Source organism: Oncorhynchus tshawytscha, linkage group LG28, assembly GCF_018296145.1.
Source record: "Oncorhynchus tshawytscha isolate Ot180627B linkage group LG28, Otsh_v2.0, whole genome shotgun sequence".
Taxonomy (NCBI): domain Eukaryota; kingdom Metazoa; phylum Chordata; class Actinopteri; order Salmoniformes; family Salmonidae; genus Oncorhynchus; species Oncorhynchus tshawytscha.
This window is the reverse complement of record NC_056456.1, coordinates 5,403,841-5,422,089: the sequence shown is the minus strand read 5'-3', so window position 1 is coordinate 5,422,089 and position 18,249 is coordinate 5,403,841. Positions and strand designations below refer to the sequence as shown.

General features: G+C 44.4%; 1 protein-coding gene across 1 annotated transcript in view; it reads left to right on the top strand.

The window, feature by feature from the left end:
- LOC112226549 (voltage-gated potassium channel subunit beta-1) overlaps positions 1-18,249 on the top strand; it is a 72,949-nt gene that overhangs the window by 40,626 nt on the left and 14,074 nt on the right. The window contains exons 3-8 of the mRNA XM_042308137.1: positions 461-498; positions 1,649-1,728; positions 3,651-3,695; positions 4,398-4,442; positions 5,654-5,697; positions 10,250-10,336. Of these exons, the coding sequence (XP_042164071.1) occupies positions 461-498; positions 1,649-1,728; positions 3,651-3,695; positions 4,398-4,442; positions 5,654-5,697; positions 10,250-10,336 (339 nt within the window). The remainder of the gene's footprint in view (positions 1-460; positions 499-1,648; positions 1,729-3,650; positions 3,696-4,397; positions 4,443-5,653; positions 5,698-10,249; positions 10,337-18,249) is intronic.

The following is an 18,249-nucleotide window of genomic DNA, read 5'->3' as shown; positions in this document are numbered from 1 at the left end:
CATAACACACACACACATGAAAGGACTCACACGTACACACACACACACACATGCAGCTCCACCCAGGGTGGGTTTAGCAGTGGTGAATCATGGGTAAGTATAGTCGAGGCCAGGGTTGTGACAGGAAGAGAAACAAGAGGAGGAGTACTGAACCTGCCAGAACTTATCCTACTGTGCCCTCTGACCTTTCACATTTTTTGTTAGATGTTGGATTTGAGAGTGTTAGTCATATTTCTGTGTCCAAAGTTAGCAATTGGGTGACTTGTGGTGACACTTTCTATCACTATCAACATATAGGGGTTTAAAGTTAAGATTAGAATGTTCCATTTTGGGTGACTTGTGGTGACACTTTCTATCACTATCAACATATAGGGGTTTAAAGTATAGATTAGAATGTTCCATTTTGCACAAATGTTTTTTTTTGTTCCAGAATTATGACTTTGACATGTATTTTTCCTAGGTACTTGGGTAACGTTTGGAGGTCAGATTTCAGATGAGGTAAGTCAGGATTCAAATTACAAGCTATGCATGAGACCGTTAAAAGGAATTGCACCCACAACACTGGTGTTACCAGCGCAGCATTTCAACCAACTGAGCTATCCCGGACCCCTGGTTAGTGTGGTCGTCCCAAAACAGATCTCCTTCCCAGTCAGCTCCTGTTAGCACCAAGACCTCCTCTGCCTTATCACTCCCTCACCCTGATGCCTCTCAGATCCATGGGCCAAAACCCCAGAGGCTTTCTGGCTCACACGTGGACAGAGAGAAGGAGATGAAGACAGTTCACACACAGTTGAACAAACACACACACACACATTTACATACATGACACATGCATACACGTGCATGCCATGCACACACACACACACACACACACACACACACACACACACACACACACACACACACACACACACACACACACACACACACACACACACACACACACACACACACACACACACACACACACACACTGGTGGAGTGAGGGCATTGAACTGTGACATTTGTCTACTGGAGACGCTGATACGGGTAGACTGCATTGTCCTTGTGAAAGTGGCCTGCAGGTACAAAAAGTAGAATGATGTTGACAAAGTGTTGTGGGGAAATTACAGGGTGTTGATATTGTGTATTGTATGTATAGTAACAGGGAGATCCCACAGACTAGATAACAAGACAACATTCATTTAGCTACTAAAACATTGAAATAGTACAAAAAGGGATAGTTCACCCAAATGACACGTTGGTTTCCTACCCTGTAAGCAGTCTATGAACAACGTCTGAGAACAATCCATGCTTTGGTTTAGTTTCCCTGTCACTGTTTCCACATGTTAACGTTTTAGCATTCATGGCACAAATCCCAACCAAAATGTATTTCTCTCATTTGTTTTTGCTGAATTCTACCCAGTACAATATATGCTATTTAGCAGATGATTTGATCTGAAAAGATTTACAGTCATGTGTGCATACATGCGGTCCAGGAATCAAACCCATTATTCTGGCGTTGCAAGTGCCCTTGCTCTACCAACTGAGCTACAGAGAACTGTTTCATTTTGAGTTTAAAAATCTTTTCTCTTGCTTTGTCTCTGCCGAATGCCTCTCAGCTGCCAGCTCTCTGTTCTCTCCTGGGTTGATATCTTGTGTTTCTCAGGTGGCTGAGCAGCTGATGACCATCGCCTACGAGAACGGGGTCAATCTCTTCGACACAGCCGAAGTTTACGCTGGGGGGAAGTGAGTGTGATCTGAATACCTATTACCTACCTCCCTGAAACCAGAGGACAGGAACGGCTATTGTATTTGTTTCACCTTTATTTAACCAGGAAGGATAGTTGAGAACAAGTTCTCATTTACAACTGCGACCTGGCCAAGATAAAGCAAAGCAGTGTAGGGGTCAGCCAAGCTGACAGTGGTGTGAATCAACCATATGGAATGGGATTAGTTCTAAAGCAAGTAGGTTTACAGCGTGGGTGCATGCCAGACTGTTTGTGTATTCAACATAGTTGCCTTGCCAAGACAACGAGAATTCAGCTGAGGCTGAAACAAGCTGGCACCCACACTAGTACATTTACACTTCCATGCACACATGATTGAACGTAGTACAGGATGCATACAGGGTATATGGAGAGCATTGATAATGCAATGGTTCATTTGATCAAGTTCTAATAGTAGTTCCTGTTATACAGTATGAAACGTGCTATCTTCCCGAAACGTGCTATCTTCCCGAAACGTGCCATCTTCCCGAAACGTGCCATCTTCCCGAAACGTGCCATCTTCCCAAAACGTGCCATCTTCCCGAATGACTTCTGACGCAGCGTTCTGGGGCTTCGGTTTCATCCTCAACTGAATTCCACAGTAATGGGTTGGTTGGATTTAGCAACAGATTGGAACGCTTTATCAATGCTCAAGCACTTTACATTGTAAAGTCACCTACCAATGTGTAGCACCACTAGCATAGCACAGTTTCCCTGTGATCCCGCTCTCCTCCAAAAAATCTAATGCGTCAGCCACTCACAAAGAACAGACAATCACTGTCCATGGTCCTGAAATTTCGAGATCTATGCGGCTGCCTATCAGATTATGTTTTTATTTATTTAACTAGGCAAGTTGGTTAAGAACAAATTCTTATTTACAATGATGTCCTACCCCAGCCAAACCCTCACCCGGACGATGCTGGACCAATTGTGCCCCACTCTATGGGACTCTCAATCACAGCTGGTTGTGATACAGCCTGGAATCAAACCAGTGTCTATAGGGACGCCTCTAGCACTAAGATGCAGTGCCTTAGACCGCTGTGCCAGTCAGGTGCTAGTGCTTGTAGTAGCCTATAGATTTCCTTTAATGGATACATGTTTATTTGTATTTGGTCGCCATTTCCTCATGTTAAGCCTAATGTTTATGTTTCACAAAGCTATCTGCCTACGGTGTCGCAATGCTGCAATTCAGAATGCTGGCCTGCAGCAATAATACACAGTATTTACTTGTTCAGTAATTAAAGGGGGAAATTCAAACATTGCAGATTGTAAAACATATTGTCAATGCAACAGCATACTAATCAGTAACCAAAATATTTTTGGGACTATAGAACTAGAACTGTCCTGTAGGCCAAAAGCCTACCTTAGACGACTTCTGCTCTCGCGCAACTTTGAAATAAAGTCTGTGCTGCGTAAAACCAGTCCACTAGCCGCTGGGTCTCTGGCAGTCATCAGCTTGGTTTTCTGGGAGAGGAGGAGGAGAAGGAGGTCTTCACTAGTCACTATTCTCCAGGGGAGGAAGTAGAGGTGGAGCAAGGCCACTGTCATTGTCGGGCCCGGGCAGTGAGTTCTCTGTCGGGACTGGGAGGTTGCTAGTGCTAGCTGATGCATAAGTATGACTACTAGCTTCCACCTGCGATGGTGTTTCGTCAGTCGAGGATGATGTGGTAGCTTTGCTGATGTGGTTCCGTAATTTGGCACGAGCTTGATCAGAAAAAGCTTATTTTGCAGCTTTCTGTGCACCACTTGTTCTTGGCCTTTTGTTTATTCACCGGCACCGCTGGCAAACAGGCTAATTAAATGCATGACAACTGTATTGTCTGTCTGTCTCAGCTACTACCATGTAGACACACACACACACACACACCCTCCCTTAGAGTTAATCTCCCTGCTTTATTACAGAGCTGAGATAATCCTGGGGAACATCATCAAGAAGAAGTGCTGGAGGTATGTATCATCTTTAAACTGTGTGTATCTGACTGAGAGAGAGAGAGAGAGAGGAGAGAGAGAGAGGGAGAGAGGAGAGAGAGAGAGAGAGAGAGAGAGAGAGAGAGAGAGAGAGAGAGAGAGAGAGAGAGGGGGCCAGCTAACAAACGTTAATCTACCGTTAGTCTACCGTTAATCAAACCACAGATTTATCTCAATTCCATCACCAATATAACTCATCCACCCATCTGCTAAATAGGTCTGCAGCAGTAACCATGGCAATCAGAGGAAAGTTATGTGTTCTTGGCTATGCAAAGGCTGGTAGGCTGGTAGGTGGTCAGGCCTCAGCTATCAGCACATACTGATCTCATACATCTTTGCTGCTTCATTTTTCCAATGTACATTTCCAATCATAACGTCTTCACTCTCCAGTTCTTCAGTTCATGTCGGTTCACTGCCTCCGATTGAAACATTAAACAGCCAATCGATGGGGATTTGACTTTACTTTGAGGAGATACACTGTATCCTATCAAAGTTCAGAGAACGTGCCCCAGAATACTTTTCTTCATACTTGAATACCATGTATAAAAAGCTGAAGGATCCATATTGTTGACTCCCCTACAGTATTAAGACATTACATAAGGCTATATTCATCAGGATAAGGATGTCCATGTCTTTCCCTCTGTTTGTCTGGCTGATCTCTCTCCCTTTGTCTTCATGTAGGAGGTCGAGTCTGGTGATCACCACCAAGCTCTACTGGGGAGGAAAGTAAGTATGTTCCTCCTCAGACATTCTAAGCACCACGCCAATGTGATTCTGAGGTGTGTGAAGTAGGATAGATCTTTGAACGGTCTGTACTGAGGCTCTCCTATACTGTCTGAATTCTGTCTGAGTTCTGTCTGAGATCTGTCTTGACAGAAGTTGAACACGATCACCCATCAGTGAGCTCTAACCTGTTCATCTTCTCTTTATTAGACATATCCTGTCTATTTGAGGTTCCTAATGAGGATCTAGATAATTGGTCAGGTCGGAGTCGTTCCTGCTACTGACTCTGCCGTGTCTGCAGGTTAAATCTCAACTAAAACTCTCTTCCCTTTACAGTGCACTAGAGCCACAAAAGGCTGGATTTGCACTATGATGAAGGAGGGTGTCTAAGATCTGTGCACATACTCAGGCCAAAAGTAGCGCACAGCGAGAGAGAGAGAGAGAGAGAGAGAGAGAGAGAGAGAGAGGGGATGATTAACAACCAGCCTGGCAGTCTGTTTGGGGCCTGACGAGGCTCTCTGCATCTCTGAACAGACTCGCACACACAGCTGGGGGAGCCGATAACATAACAGAGAATAACACAGCCAGAGATCCAGGATGACTCAGCCCCACGCTACAGTTCTCTGTATGCCTGGAATATCAGTCCCCAACTCTCAGAGCAAGAAAGAGAGTATGTGTGGCTCTGTCAGTAGAGCATGTCAGTAGAGCATGTCACCACCAGGTTGTGGGTTTGAGTCCTGCTGGGGCCACCCATGTTAAAATGTATTCAAGCGGTATTGTAAGTTGCTTTGCCTGAAAGTGTCTGTTAACTGGCATATATTATAAAAAGAGAGGGGGGTGGGTGAGCATGAAGAAACAAATAAGGAGAGAAAGACAAAGAAAGGACTGAAGAAAGAGATGATGATGTTGCTGACGGTTTCTCATTGACTCAGACATCCACTATGAGAATAGCATTTTCAGTGCTGTCAGACCATAAACTTTGTTTTGTCGCTACCAACACTTCCCAGGGCCTGTTGTGTCTCTTGTCTATTCATCGATTTGTAGACAGCTCATTAGAGGCTTGTGGGACAAGTTCAATGCTCTAGTCACTGTAAATCTGTGTGTCTGTGTGTCTCTTTCTCTCTCTGTGTGTGTGTTTGTTTGTGCATGCACTGGTGTGTGCCCTTTTGTGTATACTTTTCTGTGTGTATATTTACTTCTGTGTTCTTTTCCAGAGCGGAAACAGAGAGAGGACTCAACAGAAAGCACATAATTGAAGGTAAAGTGGCTGATTTCCTCTCCTCCTCTTCCTTATGTCTTGTCCTCCACATCACTCCATGCCCCAGTTCACCTCTATAATCCCCTCCTTTTCATATCCACATCACTTTTTATTTTCTCTCTTCTCCCTCTCTCTTGTGATTGATTGCTGCAAGAATGCTGTTCAGTGACTACAGCTCAACACCATAGTACCCTCCAAACTCATCAGTAAGCTTGAGACCCTGGGTCTCGACCCTGCCCTGTGCTGGGCACTGGGTCCTGGACTTCCTGACGGGCGCCCCCAGGTGGTGAAGGTATGAAACAACATCTCCACTCCGCTGAATCTCAACATTGGGGCCCCACAAGGGTGCATTCTCAGCACCCTCCTGTACTCCCTGTTCACTCACGACTGCGTGGCCATGCACGCCTTCAACTCAATCATCAAGTTTGCAGACGACACAACAGTAGTAGGCTTGATCACCAACAACGATGAGACAGTCTACAGGGAGGAGGACAGGGCCCTCGGAGTGTGGTGTCAGGAAAATAACCTCTCACTCAATGTCAGCAAAACAAAAGAGATGATCGTGGACTTCAGGAAACAGCAAAGGGAGCAGCCCCCTATCCACATCGAAGGGACAGCAGTGGAGAAGGTGGAAAGTTTTAAGTTCCTCGGGGTACATATCACCGACAAACTGAAATGGTCCACACACACAGACAGCGTGGTGAAGAAAGCGCAACAGCGCCTCTTCAAATCAAAATCAAATCAAATGTATTTATATAGCCCTTCGTACATCAGCTGATATCTCAAAGTGCTGTACAGAAACCCAGCCTAAAACCCCAACCAGCAAGCAATGCATGTGTAGAAGCACGGTGGCTAGGAAAAACTCCCTAGAAAGGCCAAAACCTAGGAAGAAACCTAGAGAGGAACCAGGCTATGTGTGGTGGCCAGTCCTCTTCTGGCTGTGCCGGGTGGAGATTGTAACAGAACATGGCCAAGATGTTCAAATGTTCATAAATAACCAGCATGGTCAAATATGAATAATCACAGGCAGAACAGTTGAAACTGGAGCAGCAGCACGGCCAGGTGAACCGGGGACCGCAAGGACTCGTCATGTCAGTTAGTCCTGAGGCATGGTCCTAGGGCTCAGGTCCTCCGAGAGAGAGAAAGAAAGAGAGAAAGAGAGAATTAGAGAGAGCATACTTAAATTCACACAGAACACCGGATAGGACAGGAGAAGTACTCCAGATATAACAAACTGACTCTAGCCCCCCGACACATAAACTACTGCAGCATAAATACTGGAGGCTGAGACAGGAGGGGTCAGGAGACACTGTGGCCCCATCCGATGACACCCCCGGACAGGGCCAAACAGGAAGGATATAACCCCACCCACTTTGCCAAAGCACAGCCCCCACAGTGAGGGATATCTTCAACCACCAACTTCCCATCCTGAGACAAGGCCGAGTATAGCCCACAAAGATCTCCGCCACGGCACAACCCAAGTGGGGGTGCCAACCCAGACAGGAAGATCACATCAGTGACTCAACCCACTCAAGTGACGCACCCCTCTTAGGGACGGTATGAAAGAGCCATATAACAATGGGTAGGCAGACCATTCCAGACCATTCCATAAAAATTGAGCTCTCAACCTCAGGAGGCTGAGAAAATGTGGCTTGTCACCGAAAACCCTCACTAACTTTTACAGGTGCACAATTGAGAGCATCCTGTCGGGCTGTATCACCGCCTGGTACGGCAACTGCACTGCCCACAACCGCAGGGCTCTCCAGAGGGTGGTGCGGTATGCACAACGCATCACCGGGGGCAAACTACCTGCCCTCCAGGACACCCACAGCACCCGATGTCACCGGAAGGCAAAAAAGATCATCAAGGACAATAACCATCCGAACCACTGCCTGTTCACCCCGCTACCATCCAGAAGGCAAAGTCAGTACAGGTGCGTCAAAGCTGGGACCGAGAGATTGAAAAACAGCTTCTATCTCAAGGCTATCAGAATGTTAAACAGCCACCACTAGCACAGAGAGGTGGCTGCCTACCAACAGACTTGATACCATTGGCCACTTTAATAAATGGAACACTAGCCACTTAATAATGTTTACATATCTCGCATTACTCATCTCATATATACAGTATATAATGGATATTGTATCCTTCACTATCTATTCTTTACTATCTATTGCATCTGTCACTGCTAATCCATATATTTTATACTTATATATTCTTATCCCATTCCTTTACTAGATTGTGTGTATTAGGTTTTGTTGTGAAATTGTTAGATACTGCTGCACTGTCGGATCTAGATGCATAAGCATTTCACTACATTCGCAATAACATCTGCTAACCATGGGCATGTGGCCAATACAATTGTATTTTATTTCCTCCTGTGTGCTCAGTTGAACTTAACCTCCTCTTTTGAAGTACCTGTATGTCTCTACTACCGTTCAGGGTCGGATGTCTCTGGGTCTTGAGTTGGTCCATTTGTAATATGACATGATCACCCCTCTATCCATATCGTCCTGTAGTGTCCTCACCTGTTATCTTCTCTCTTAGCATCTCCTTTCCTCTCCTCTCCTCCCCTGTTATTTTCTCTCCTCTCCTCTCCTCTCCTCTCCTCTCCTCTCCTCTCCTCTCCTCTCCTCTCCTCTCCTCTCCTCTCTCTCCTCTCCTCTCCCTCTCCTCTCCTCTCTCTCTCTCCTCTCCTCTCTCCCTCTCATCTCCTCTCATCTCCTCTCATCTCCTCTCCTCTCCTCTCCTCTCATCTCCTCTCATCTCATCTCATCTCCCACCTTACCATGTTTCCCCTTTCAGTCCCCCCAGTCTCCTATTTGACCGTTTTTAGGGTGTTACACATCTAAACCTGACACCCAGGTTACCCCCATCCGCACGCTACCCCAAACCAATTCCCTGATCCAGCCCAACACAGCAGTGCCTGCACCTCCTGCAGCACTCTCATATAGTATTAACATTCATATCAGCTTCTAACTTCCCCCCAAAGAAAAACAGAATCATATGTTTAGCATGAGAGATAAAGGATGGGGAGAAGGGGGGGACAGAGAGAGAGAGAGGGAGGGAGGAGAGAGAGGAAGAGAGCGGGCAAGATAAATTGAGAGAAAGTAAGAAAACTTAGGGAGGGAGAGAAAGAGAGCATAGCAAATTAGTTGGGCTCAGCTGTCCTGTCTGGAGGATAGATAACAATACTGAGGCACAGCGCCTGTGTCACCATAATGTGGTGGATGTCACCGCAGGCTAACTGATGAAGCACACGATTGGCTGAGAGACACAGTTGTTGGCAACCTATTTAAACTGTTGATGTGGATGTCACTGCTGGCCAATCGATGCAGCATCTGTCTAAAAGACACAGCTGTTCACAGCATTTTTTGAAGGGCATTGGCAGGTGTGGTGGTGTCACCTCAAGATAATCGATGTTGGGCCGAGAAAGACAGTTGATGACCGTATTCATATCTCTAAGTGAGGTCTAAACTGGTTTCTATAGTAAAGAGTAGAGGACTAGTGAGGCAAACTGGTGTTGGACAGGGATGTTTTTTGGTGGTTTTATCTACTGATTGACAGGATATTTAAAGATATTTTTAAGCAGGACTTCGTTCATGACTTTGCTTGATTCCTCCTTTATCCAATATCCACCAATGGAATTAATTTGCTGTATTACCCTTCTATCCACGTCTCGCTAATCTCCACAAATAGAGGCACGTAGAGGCCTTAAGACTGCTTGATCAGTGCAAGTCGTGTGAGTGTGTGTGAGTCACTTCAAAATAGAGTCCCTTCAGAGTCTTATAAAAATCATGGCAGAGCAGGCTCAGATTAGTGTGTGTGTGCACGTGCACATGCGAGTGTGCGCGCATGTGTGTAATGCTCCTGGGATTACCGGGTTGTAGATGACAGGACATGGATTAAGATGTGTGAATGGTGACAGGGGAGAGCATGACTCCCTCACAGGATTAACTCTAAGGACTGGCATTCATCTGTCACAGAAATGTACACATGTATACACACACACACGCACAGACACTCATACAGTATACACGTAAACACACTTTTACAAACACTCATATGTACACACTCAGGTACACACCTCCTTTCTTTGCCTGTCTTATTGTGTCCCATCCTCTCCTCTCCATCCGTCTGCTCTCCTATTAGTTTTTGTGAATGGAGCTGAGCTGACAGACACAATACCTCATTCATCTCTCTCCTCTCCTCTCCTCTCCTCTCCTCTCCTCTCCTCTCCTCTCCTCTCCTCTCCTCTCCTCTCCTCTCCTCTCCTCTCTCCCTCTCCTCCCTCTCCTCTCCTCTCCTCTCCTCTCCTCTCCTCTCCTCTCCTCTCCTCTCCTCTCGGGATTCAAACAGCAAAGCCTTCATCTGACAGGATGAGAGAGACAGAGGAGGAAAGGTCTCCCTCACCTTCCCTCAGATCCTCTGCGTTCTGTAGCTGCAGGTTTCTAACAGGTGTTTACCTCTCTCTTTCATTTCCTTTTCTCTCTCTCACCATCCTGCTCCCTCTCTACCCACCTCTCTCTCTCTCTCTCTCTCTCTCTCGCAGGTCTGAGGAGCTCTCTACAGAGGATGCAGCTGGAGTATGTGGATGTGGTGTTTGCCAACCGGCCCGACAGCAACACCCCCATGGAGGGTGAGTGACCACGGGGGAGAAGGGAGGGAGAGGATGAGAGGATGACTCTCAGGGATGGGAATGATTGATGGTAGTTGTTGTTGGTTTACTTTGGCACTCGTTTGTTTCACATGCACACACAGTCATGTGCATCCATAAACACACACGCACGTACACACAAGCAAGCAAACAAACACAAATAAGCACACTCACACAGGCATATACACACTGACCCCCCCCACCACTCTGTGTTCAGTAAGTTTCAACAAGGCCTCTGTGTGTGTTGCTCCCCTCCCCTCATTCTATTGAAACAGGATTAGAGTCCCCCTCGAGGGTAGCTGGTGTATTTTGGGGTTAGTCTCCATGGAGATAGAAGCCCTACTGTGCTCTCTCTTTCTTTTCCTCTTCTTTTATTTCTCTTTCTCTAATTTGTGTCTCTTTGCTCTTTTTTTCTCTGCCTTTTCCTCGGCTTACTTACTTCCGCTCTTTCTTGGCTCTCCTATAACAGAGTGGGTCACAACACTAACTTGCTAGTGATTTCTTGTCTCTAAACCCCTTCTCTCTCTCCATCCCCTCCTCTATTTCTTGGAGTGGATAGACAGCCCCTACTGTTCTCTCTAAGCTGGGATCCCTCTTACTCCCTCAGCCCAAAACAAGCCACCGGGGGTCCAGACTGTACACAACCTGAGCCTGTCACCCAGAGCTGCTGATGTCTGTCACACATGCCAATTGGCAGACATTTTCAAAGAAAGATTGCTAGATCGTCTTTGCCCCACGGCCAACAACAGACAATGTTGACTCTTCTGATGTGCCCATCACTACCAAATACGATACTGATTGGCCGATTGACAGACACAGAAAGCAAAGCAGATGGATAGATGGACGGACAGATGGACTGACAGACAGACACGCGCACGCGCACACACACACACACAAACTCTATCTCACATGCACACACCCAGCTGTGATCCTATCCCAGCTAACAATTTTAGGGAAGTGAACGTTTTTGCAATGTTACCCTTAATGTTCCCCAGATATTTGAGTGTCTAGTTTTCTGTTAGTTAGGAGAACATTTTATGCTAGCAAAAACCTCATGAGAACCTATTTAGTATGTCCTGGTGTTAGAATTAGAAATGTCCTTGAAGACAAACAGAGCATACCAGAACGTGGTTGCCATGTTCTCAGAATATAACATATTCATGTTCTAGACACGTTTCATTGGAATGTTGCAAAAACAGTCCCGTGTGCAGCTTTCCGAGCGTTTGGACAATATCCTATCAACGTCCCACCAAACATAAACAGAACAGGGTTGCCGTGTTCTCAGAATAAAATATATTAATGTTCTAAATACGTTTCATGGGAACGTTGCATGAACATTTCTGTGTATCATTTGTCAGGATGTCACCTGATGATCCCAAAGAAATGTTCTCCCCAAAATAAAAGGGTTTCATTACCCACCACCCGTTGTTACTGTTGCCGAGCCCATCAAGGCCATAATTGGTGAACCACTGATCTTTGGCATATATATATATTTCTGTATTGTGGTCTAATGTTGGTGGGTCATTTTACCCTGTTTTAATGTTACTCCTGATCAATAAAACTGTTTTTCTTGAGTGTACTTTTAACAGAGCTGAGATTCACTTCAAAGTACATTTCAAGCAGACGATGGAGAGATGTCCAGCTACATAGAATCTAAAACCCCAAACAGCAAGCAATGCAGGTGTAGAAGCACGGTGGCAAGGAAAAACTCCCTAGAAAGGCCAGAACCTAGGAAGAAACGTAGAGAGGAACCAGGCTATGAGGGGTGTCCAGTCCTATTCTGGCTGTGCCGGGTGGAGATTATAACAGAACGTGGCCAAGATGTTCAAATGTTCATAAATGACCAGCATGGTCAAGTAATAATAATCACAGTAGTTGTTGAGGGTGCAACAGGTCAGCACCTCATTGGTAAATGTCAGTTGGCTTTTCATAGCCGATCATTCAGAGTATGCCTACCGCTCTTGCTTTCTCTAGAGAGTTGAAAACAGCAGGTCTTGGACAAGTTAGTATGTCCGGTGAACAGGTCAAGGTTCCATAGTCGCAGGCAGAACAGTTGAAACTGGAGCAGCAGCACGACCAGGTGGACTGGGGACAGCAAGGAGTCATCAGGCCAGATAGTCCTGAGGCATGGTCCTAGAGCTCAGGTCCCCCGAGAGAGAGAGAGAAAGCAAAATATTATATATATATATATATATATATAATATATAATTAAAAGTGACATTAAAGTTTGGCTACATTTTCAAGCGCTTCTCTCATGTCAGTATAGGTCTGACCATCACCTGCAATTCGATATGTAGGCTTATTTTAATAATTTATCTACATTTACATATACTTGTTTTTTTCATAACAGAATAGCTGCGATATTTCGGTTTTCAAAGCAATTTAATTGGCTATTTTGGTTAATGGCCTTGCTGCCCTTGTAGATTGGGCATCTCTTGAAGGCCAATTGGCATTTCCTCTAAAATCATGAAATTACAGGCCTGGTCCACACAAGACATGAAACAACATAACACAATACAGAACATTAATAGTCAGAACAGCTAAAGGTCAGAACTAAATACATTTTAAAGCAGCACACATAGACTTCATATCAATATATCCACACAAAATATCTAGGTCCAATAGAGAATGTGCAGTGAGGTGTTGCTTTATCTGTATATTTAAACCAGGTTTGCTGTTCATTTGAGCAATATGAGATGAAATGGAGTTCCATGCAATAATAGCTCTATATAATACCGTACACTTTCTTGAATTTGTTCTAGATTTGGGGACTGTGAAAAGACCCCTGGTGGCATGTCTGGTGGGGAAGGTGTGTGTGTCAGAGCTGTATGTAAGTTGACTGCGCAAACAATTTGGAATGTTCCATACATGAATGTTTCTTGTAAAAATAAGAAGTGATTGCAGTCAGTCTCTCAACTTTTAGCCAAGAGAGATGATTATTATGTATATTAGCCCTCTGATTACAATGAAGAGCAAGACATGCACTGACATGCACAGCTGAACTAGGTCTTTCTTTTCAGCACTTGACAACATGACTGGATAATAGTACAAAGAAAACAAAACTAGAGCCTGGGGGACTTGCTTTTTGGAGTGTGGTGTCAAAAGAATCTGAGCATCTCTTTATTATGGACAGACCTCCTCCCATCTTTACAACCATTGATTCTATATGTTTTGACCATGACAGTTTACAATTTAAGGTAACACCAAGTAATTTAGTATCCTTAACTTGTTCAACAGCAAGTGGCGCAGTGGTCTAAGGCACTGCAGCTTAGTGCTTGAGGTGTCACTATAGACACCCTGGTTTGATTCCAGGCTGTATCACAAGCAGCCATGATTGGGAGTACCATAGGGCGGCGCACAATTGGTCCAGGTTTGGCTGGTGTAGGCTGTCATTGTAAATAAGAATTTGTTTTTAACTGACTTGCCTAGTTAAATAAAGGTTAAATTAATAAATAAAATAAAAAACAGCCACACCATACCAGATTCGGCTGAGATTTAGAGTTTAGGGAATGATTTGTACCAAATACAATGCTCTTAGTTTTAGAGATGTTCAGGACCAGTTTATTACTGGCCACCCATTCCAAAACTGACTGCAACTCCTTGTTAAGGGTTTCAGTAACTTCACTAGCTGTGATTGCCGACATGTATATGGTTTAATCATCAGCATGCATGGACACACAGTCTTTGTTTAATGCCAGTGGCAGATCATTGGTAAAAATAAAAAAGGGTAGCAGGGCCTGGAGAGCTGCCCTGTGGTACACCACATCCTACATGTTTGACAATAGAGAAGTTCCCATTAAAGAAAACTGAGGTTATGGTCAATAATATCAAAGGCTGCTGATCCATTTCTTTCAACCAATCATCATCCATTTGTGTCAGTACATGTTGAGTGCTCTTTTCTATAAGCATGCTGAAAGTCTGTTGTCAATTTGTTTACAGAGAAAAGGCATTGTATTTGTTCAAACACAATTTATTCCAATAGTTTGCTGATAGCTGGAAACAAGCTGATAGGTCTGCTGTTAGAACCAGTAAAGTCCACTTTACCACTCTTGGGTAGCGGAATTACTTTGTCTTCCCTCCAGCCCTGAGGACAAACACCTTCCTCTAGATTCAGATTAAATGTATGACAGGCAGAAGTGGCCTTAATGGCTCACTGTTCATGGTTGCCATTTCCTGCCTAAGTTTGCCCACTTTGCCAATAAAGTAATCATTAGAATAATTGGCAACATAAAATGGTTTTGTGATGAATACGCCATCTGATTTGATGAAAGGGTGGAGTTGAATTTGTCTTTCTTCCAATAATTTAATTTAAAATACTCCAAAGTTTTCATCCTTTATATCATTGATCTTGGCTTCGTTTATTTTATTTTTGTTGAGTTTAGTCACATAATTTCTTAAATCTGCAATAAATCAGCCACAGATGTGCAGCCAGACTTATTAGCCACTCCTTTTACCCCATCACTTTCAACCATACAGTTTTTCAATTCCTCATTAATACATTAATATTTCTAAATGTGATTTTCTCTTCTAGGTGCATGTTTATCAATAATTGGAAGAAGCAATTTCACAAATTAAACAAGTGCACCAGTCTGGATGCTCTTTATTAATCACATCAGACCAACAAATATTTTTTAGATCATCCCACATAAGAGCCAAAGCAAAAATGTGATCACTACATGTGGCTGATCTTGTTCCTGTCGTGTTTGTAAACACCCTGGAGGTTGATTAATTAATAACCTGAACCAGATTACAGTCACTGGTTACAGTGGGAAGCTTCCTCTTGAGTGGACTGTTTGATGAAAACCAGTCAATATTGAGGTCCCAGGAAAGTTGACCTCTCTGTTAACATTGTTAGTTTTACTCTGGTTATTTAGAACCTAATGGACAACTAGGAAAAGCTCAAACCAAGTTTATTCACCCACTGGGTCAAACAGCTGCAAAGACAAAGACCTCTTTACACAAACACATATTTATACCCCCATTTAGGCAGAGTCTCATCCTTTTCTCTAAACACTACATTATTGTTGCTAGGCAGGAAGTTTAGTGATGTGGGTAATAAACTGTGCCTTCTCCCTTCATGTGACCTGACCACAAACTAATCAACACCTCTCCACCCTTATCAGTGACCGCAACCATGTGATTCCCTTTACCCTTTTCAGGGCGCTGGCTCTTATACAACCTCCATTGACCCAACCATATACATTCCTCATACATGTCAAATCAAATCAAATCAAATGTATTTATATAGCCCTTTGTACATCAGCTGATATCTCAAAGTGCTGTACAGAAATCCAGCCTAAAACCCCAAACAGCAAGCAATGCAGGTGTAGAAGCACGGTGGCTAGGAAAAACTCCCTAGAAAGGCCAAAACCTAGGAAGAAACCTAGAGAGGAACCAGGCTATGTGGGGTGGCCAGTCCTCTTCTGGCTGTGCCGGGTGGAGATTATAACAGAACATGGCCAAGATGTTCAAATGTTCATAAATGACCAGCATGGTTGAATAATGATAAGGCAGAACAGTTGAAACTGGAGCAGCAGCATGGTCAGGTGGACTGGGGACAGCAAGGAGTCATCATGTCAGGTAGTCCTGGGGCATGTTCCTAGGGCTCAGGTCCTCCGAGAGAGAGAAAGAAAGAGAGAATTAGAGAGAGCATATGTGGGGTGGCCAGTCCTCTTCTGGCTGTGCCGGGTGGAGATTATAACAGAACATGGCCAAGATGTTCAAATGTTCATAAATGACCAGCATGGTCGAATAATAGTAAGGCAGAACAGTTGAAACTGGAGCAGCAGCACGGCCAGGTGGACTGGGGACAGCAAGGAGTCATCATGTCAGGTAGTCCTGGGGCGTGGTCCTAGGGCTCAGGTCCTCCGAGAGAGAGAAAGAAAGAGAGAAGGAGAGAATTAGAGAACGCACACTTAGATTCACACAGGACACCGAATAGGACAGGAGAAGTACTCCAGATATAACAAACTGACCCTAGCCCCGACACATAAACTACTGCAGCATAAATACTGGAGGTTGAGACAAGGGGGGTCAGGAGACACTGTGGCCCCATCCGAGGACACCCCCGGACAGGGCCAAACAGGAAGGATATAACCTCACCCACTTTGCCAAAGCACAGCCCCCACACCACTAGAGGGATATCTTCAACCACCAACTTACCATCCTGAGACAAGGCTGAGTATAGCCCACAAAGATCTCCGCCATGGCACAACCCAAGGAGGGGTGCCAACCCAGACAGGATGACCACATCAGTGAATCAACCCACTCAGGTGACGCACCCCTTCCAGGGTGCAGGGTGTAACCATTAACTTCTAGTAAAGAAAGTATTTCAAACTAGAATTCAACAACATCACATACACTATCAAGCATTTCACACACATTATTTAGATGCTGACTGTTAGCACTTGGTGGCCTATAGCAACACCCCAAAATAATAGGCTTTAGATGAGGCAGGTGAACCTGCAACCACAGCACTTCAATAACACTTGACATGAGATCTTCTCTAAGCATTACAAGAATATGGCTCCTAATATATATATAGAAACACCTCCCCCATAAGCATTCCTGTCTCTTCTATAGATGTTATATCCTTGTATTGCTACTGCTGTATCATTAAAGGAATTATCTAAATGAGTCTCAGAAATGGCTAATATATGAATGTTATCTGATGTTAGTAAGTTATTTCATTAACCTTATTTCTAAGGCTACATATATTAATATAGGCCTTTCCTGTGTAGCTTCTCAGAGATTGACATAATATGGAAAATAACAAACTAAGCAAGAGAAAAAATTATAATTCCGTGGACCATTAATCAGTTGGTGTGTGTGTGTGAGCCTGTGGGGTTGAATCTACGAACCCATAGGCTTGGCTCTCTCATCCCTTCCAGGCTTTGGGAATGAGGGCGGACACTGGCCTGTCATAGCAGATGTAAGCATGGTCCCCACGAGCTCTGGCAGCTTTCATGGACGGGATAAGTTATTTTCTCTTCTGGCGCACAGCTTCATGATAATCCTCATTGAGGAAAATGTATGTTCCTCTCAAGTTGTTGGCTCTTTCCAGAACAGCTACCTGGTCCTTGAACATCAGGAACTTGATTGGCCTGGGCCTGTCACGTGGGCCGGTGGTGGGTTTTCCAATCCTGTGGGAATGCTCCACCTCAATCTTCCTGTGGTCCATCTTCCCTCACTTTGTTCTCAGACTCTGTCCAGGTCTTATGTGGAGATTCTGCAATTCCGTCCACAACAATGTTGTTCTGCCTTGATTGTCCCTCGAGATAATCTGATTTGTCCGTCATTGTTATCATGGATTCACATACATAATTAAAGTCCTCTCTCAATGACTTACAGATTGCTGTCATCTTGCCATTTTCCTGTTTAAACTCATCGAGCTGACTCTGGGAGAACTGCAAACTGTTCTTCGGGTCCTGGACCAGTTTGATCACGGCGTCCATTATTTTATTAGTTGACTCCACCAGTATTTGTACACAATTCTTGAAGTTATTTTCTTGATGTTGTAACAACTGCTTATAGCAATATTTTTGTTTGTCTAAAATATCCCTCAACTGTGATAGACAGACACCACTATCCTCAAAGGTACTCCCACCGCCTTTGGTCTTTCTCATGGTAGCAACGTAGGCCACGCTGTTACTCCTCGCCGTTCCAGACAGGTCAGCTTGCAGGGAAGGTGGAAACAGCAACAAAAAGCAGGGATCACATGGAAACCATGTGTTTGATGTATTTTATACCATTCCACTTATTCCGCTTCAGCCATTACCACGAGCCTATCCAACCCAATTAAGGTGCCACCAATCTTCTGTGATGTTAACATATTTTAATTATACTCCTGAATCACAATGATCAATAAACGCGTTTCTTGAGTGTACTTTTAACAG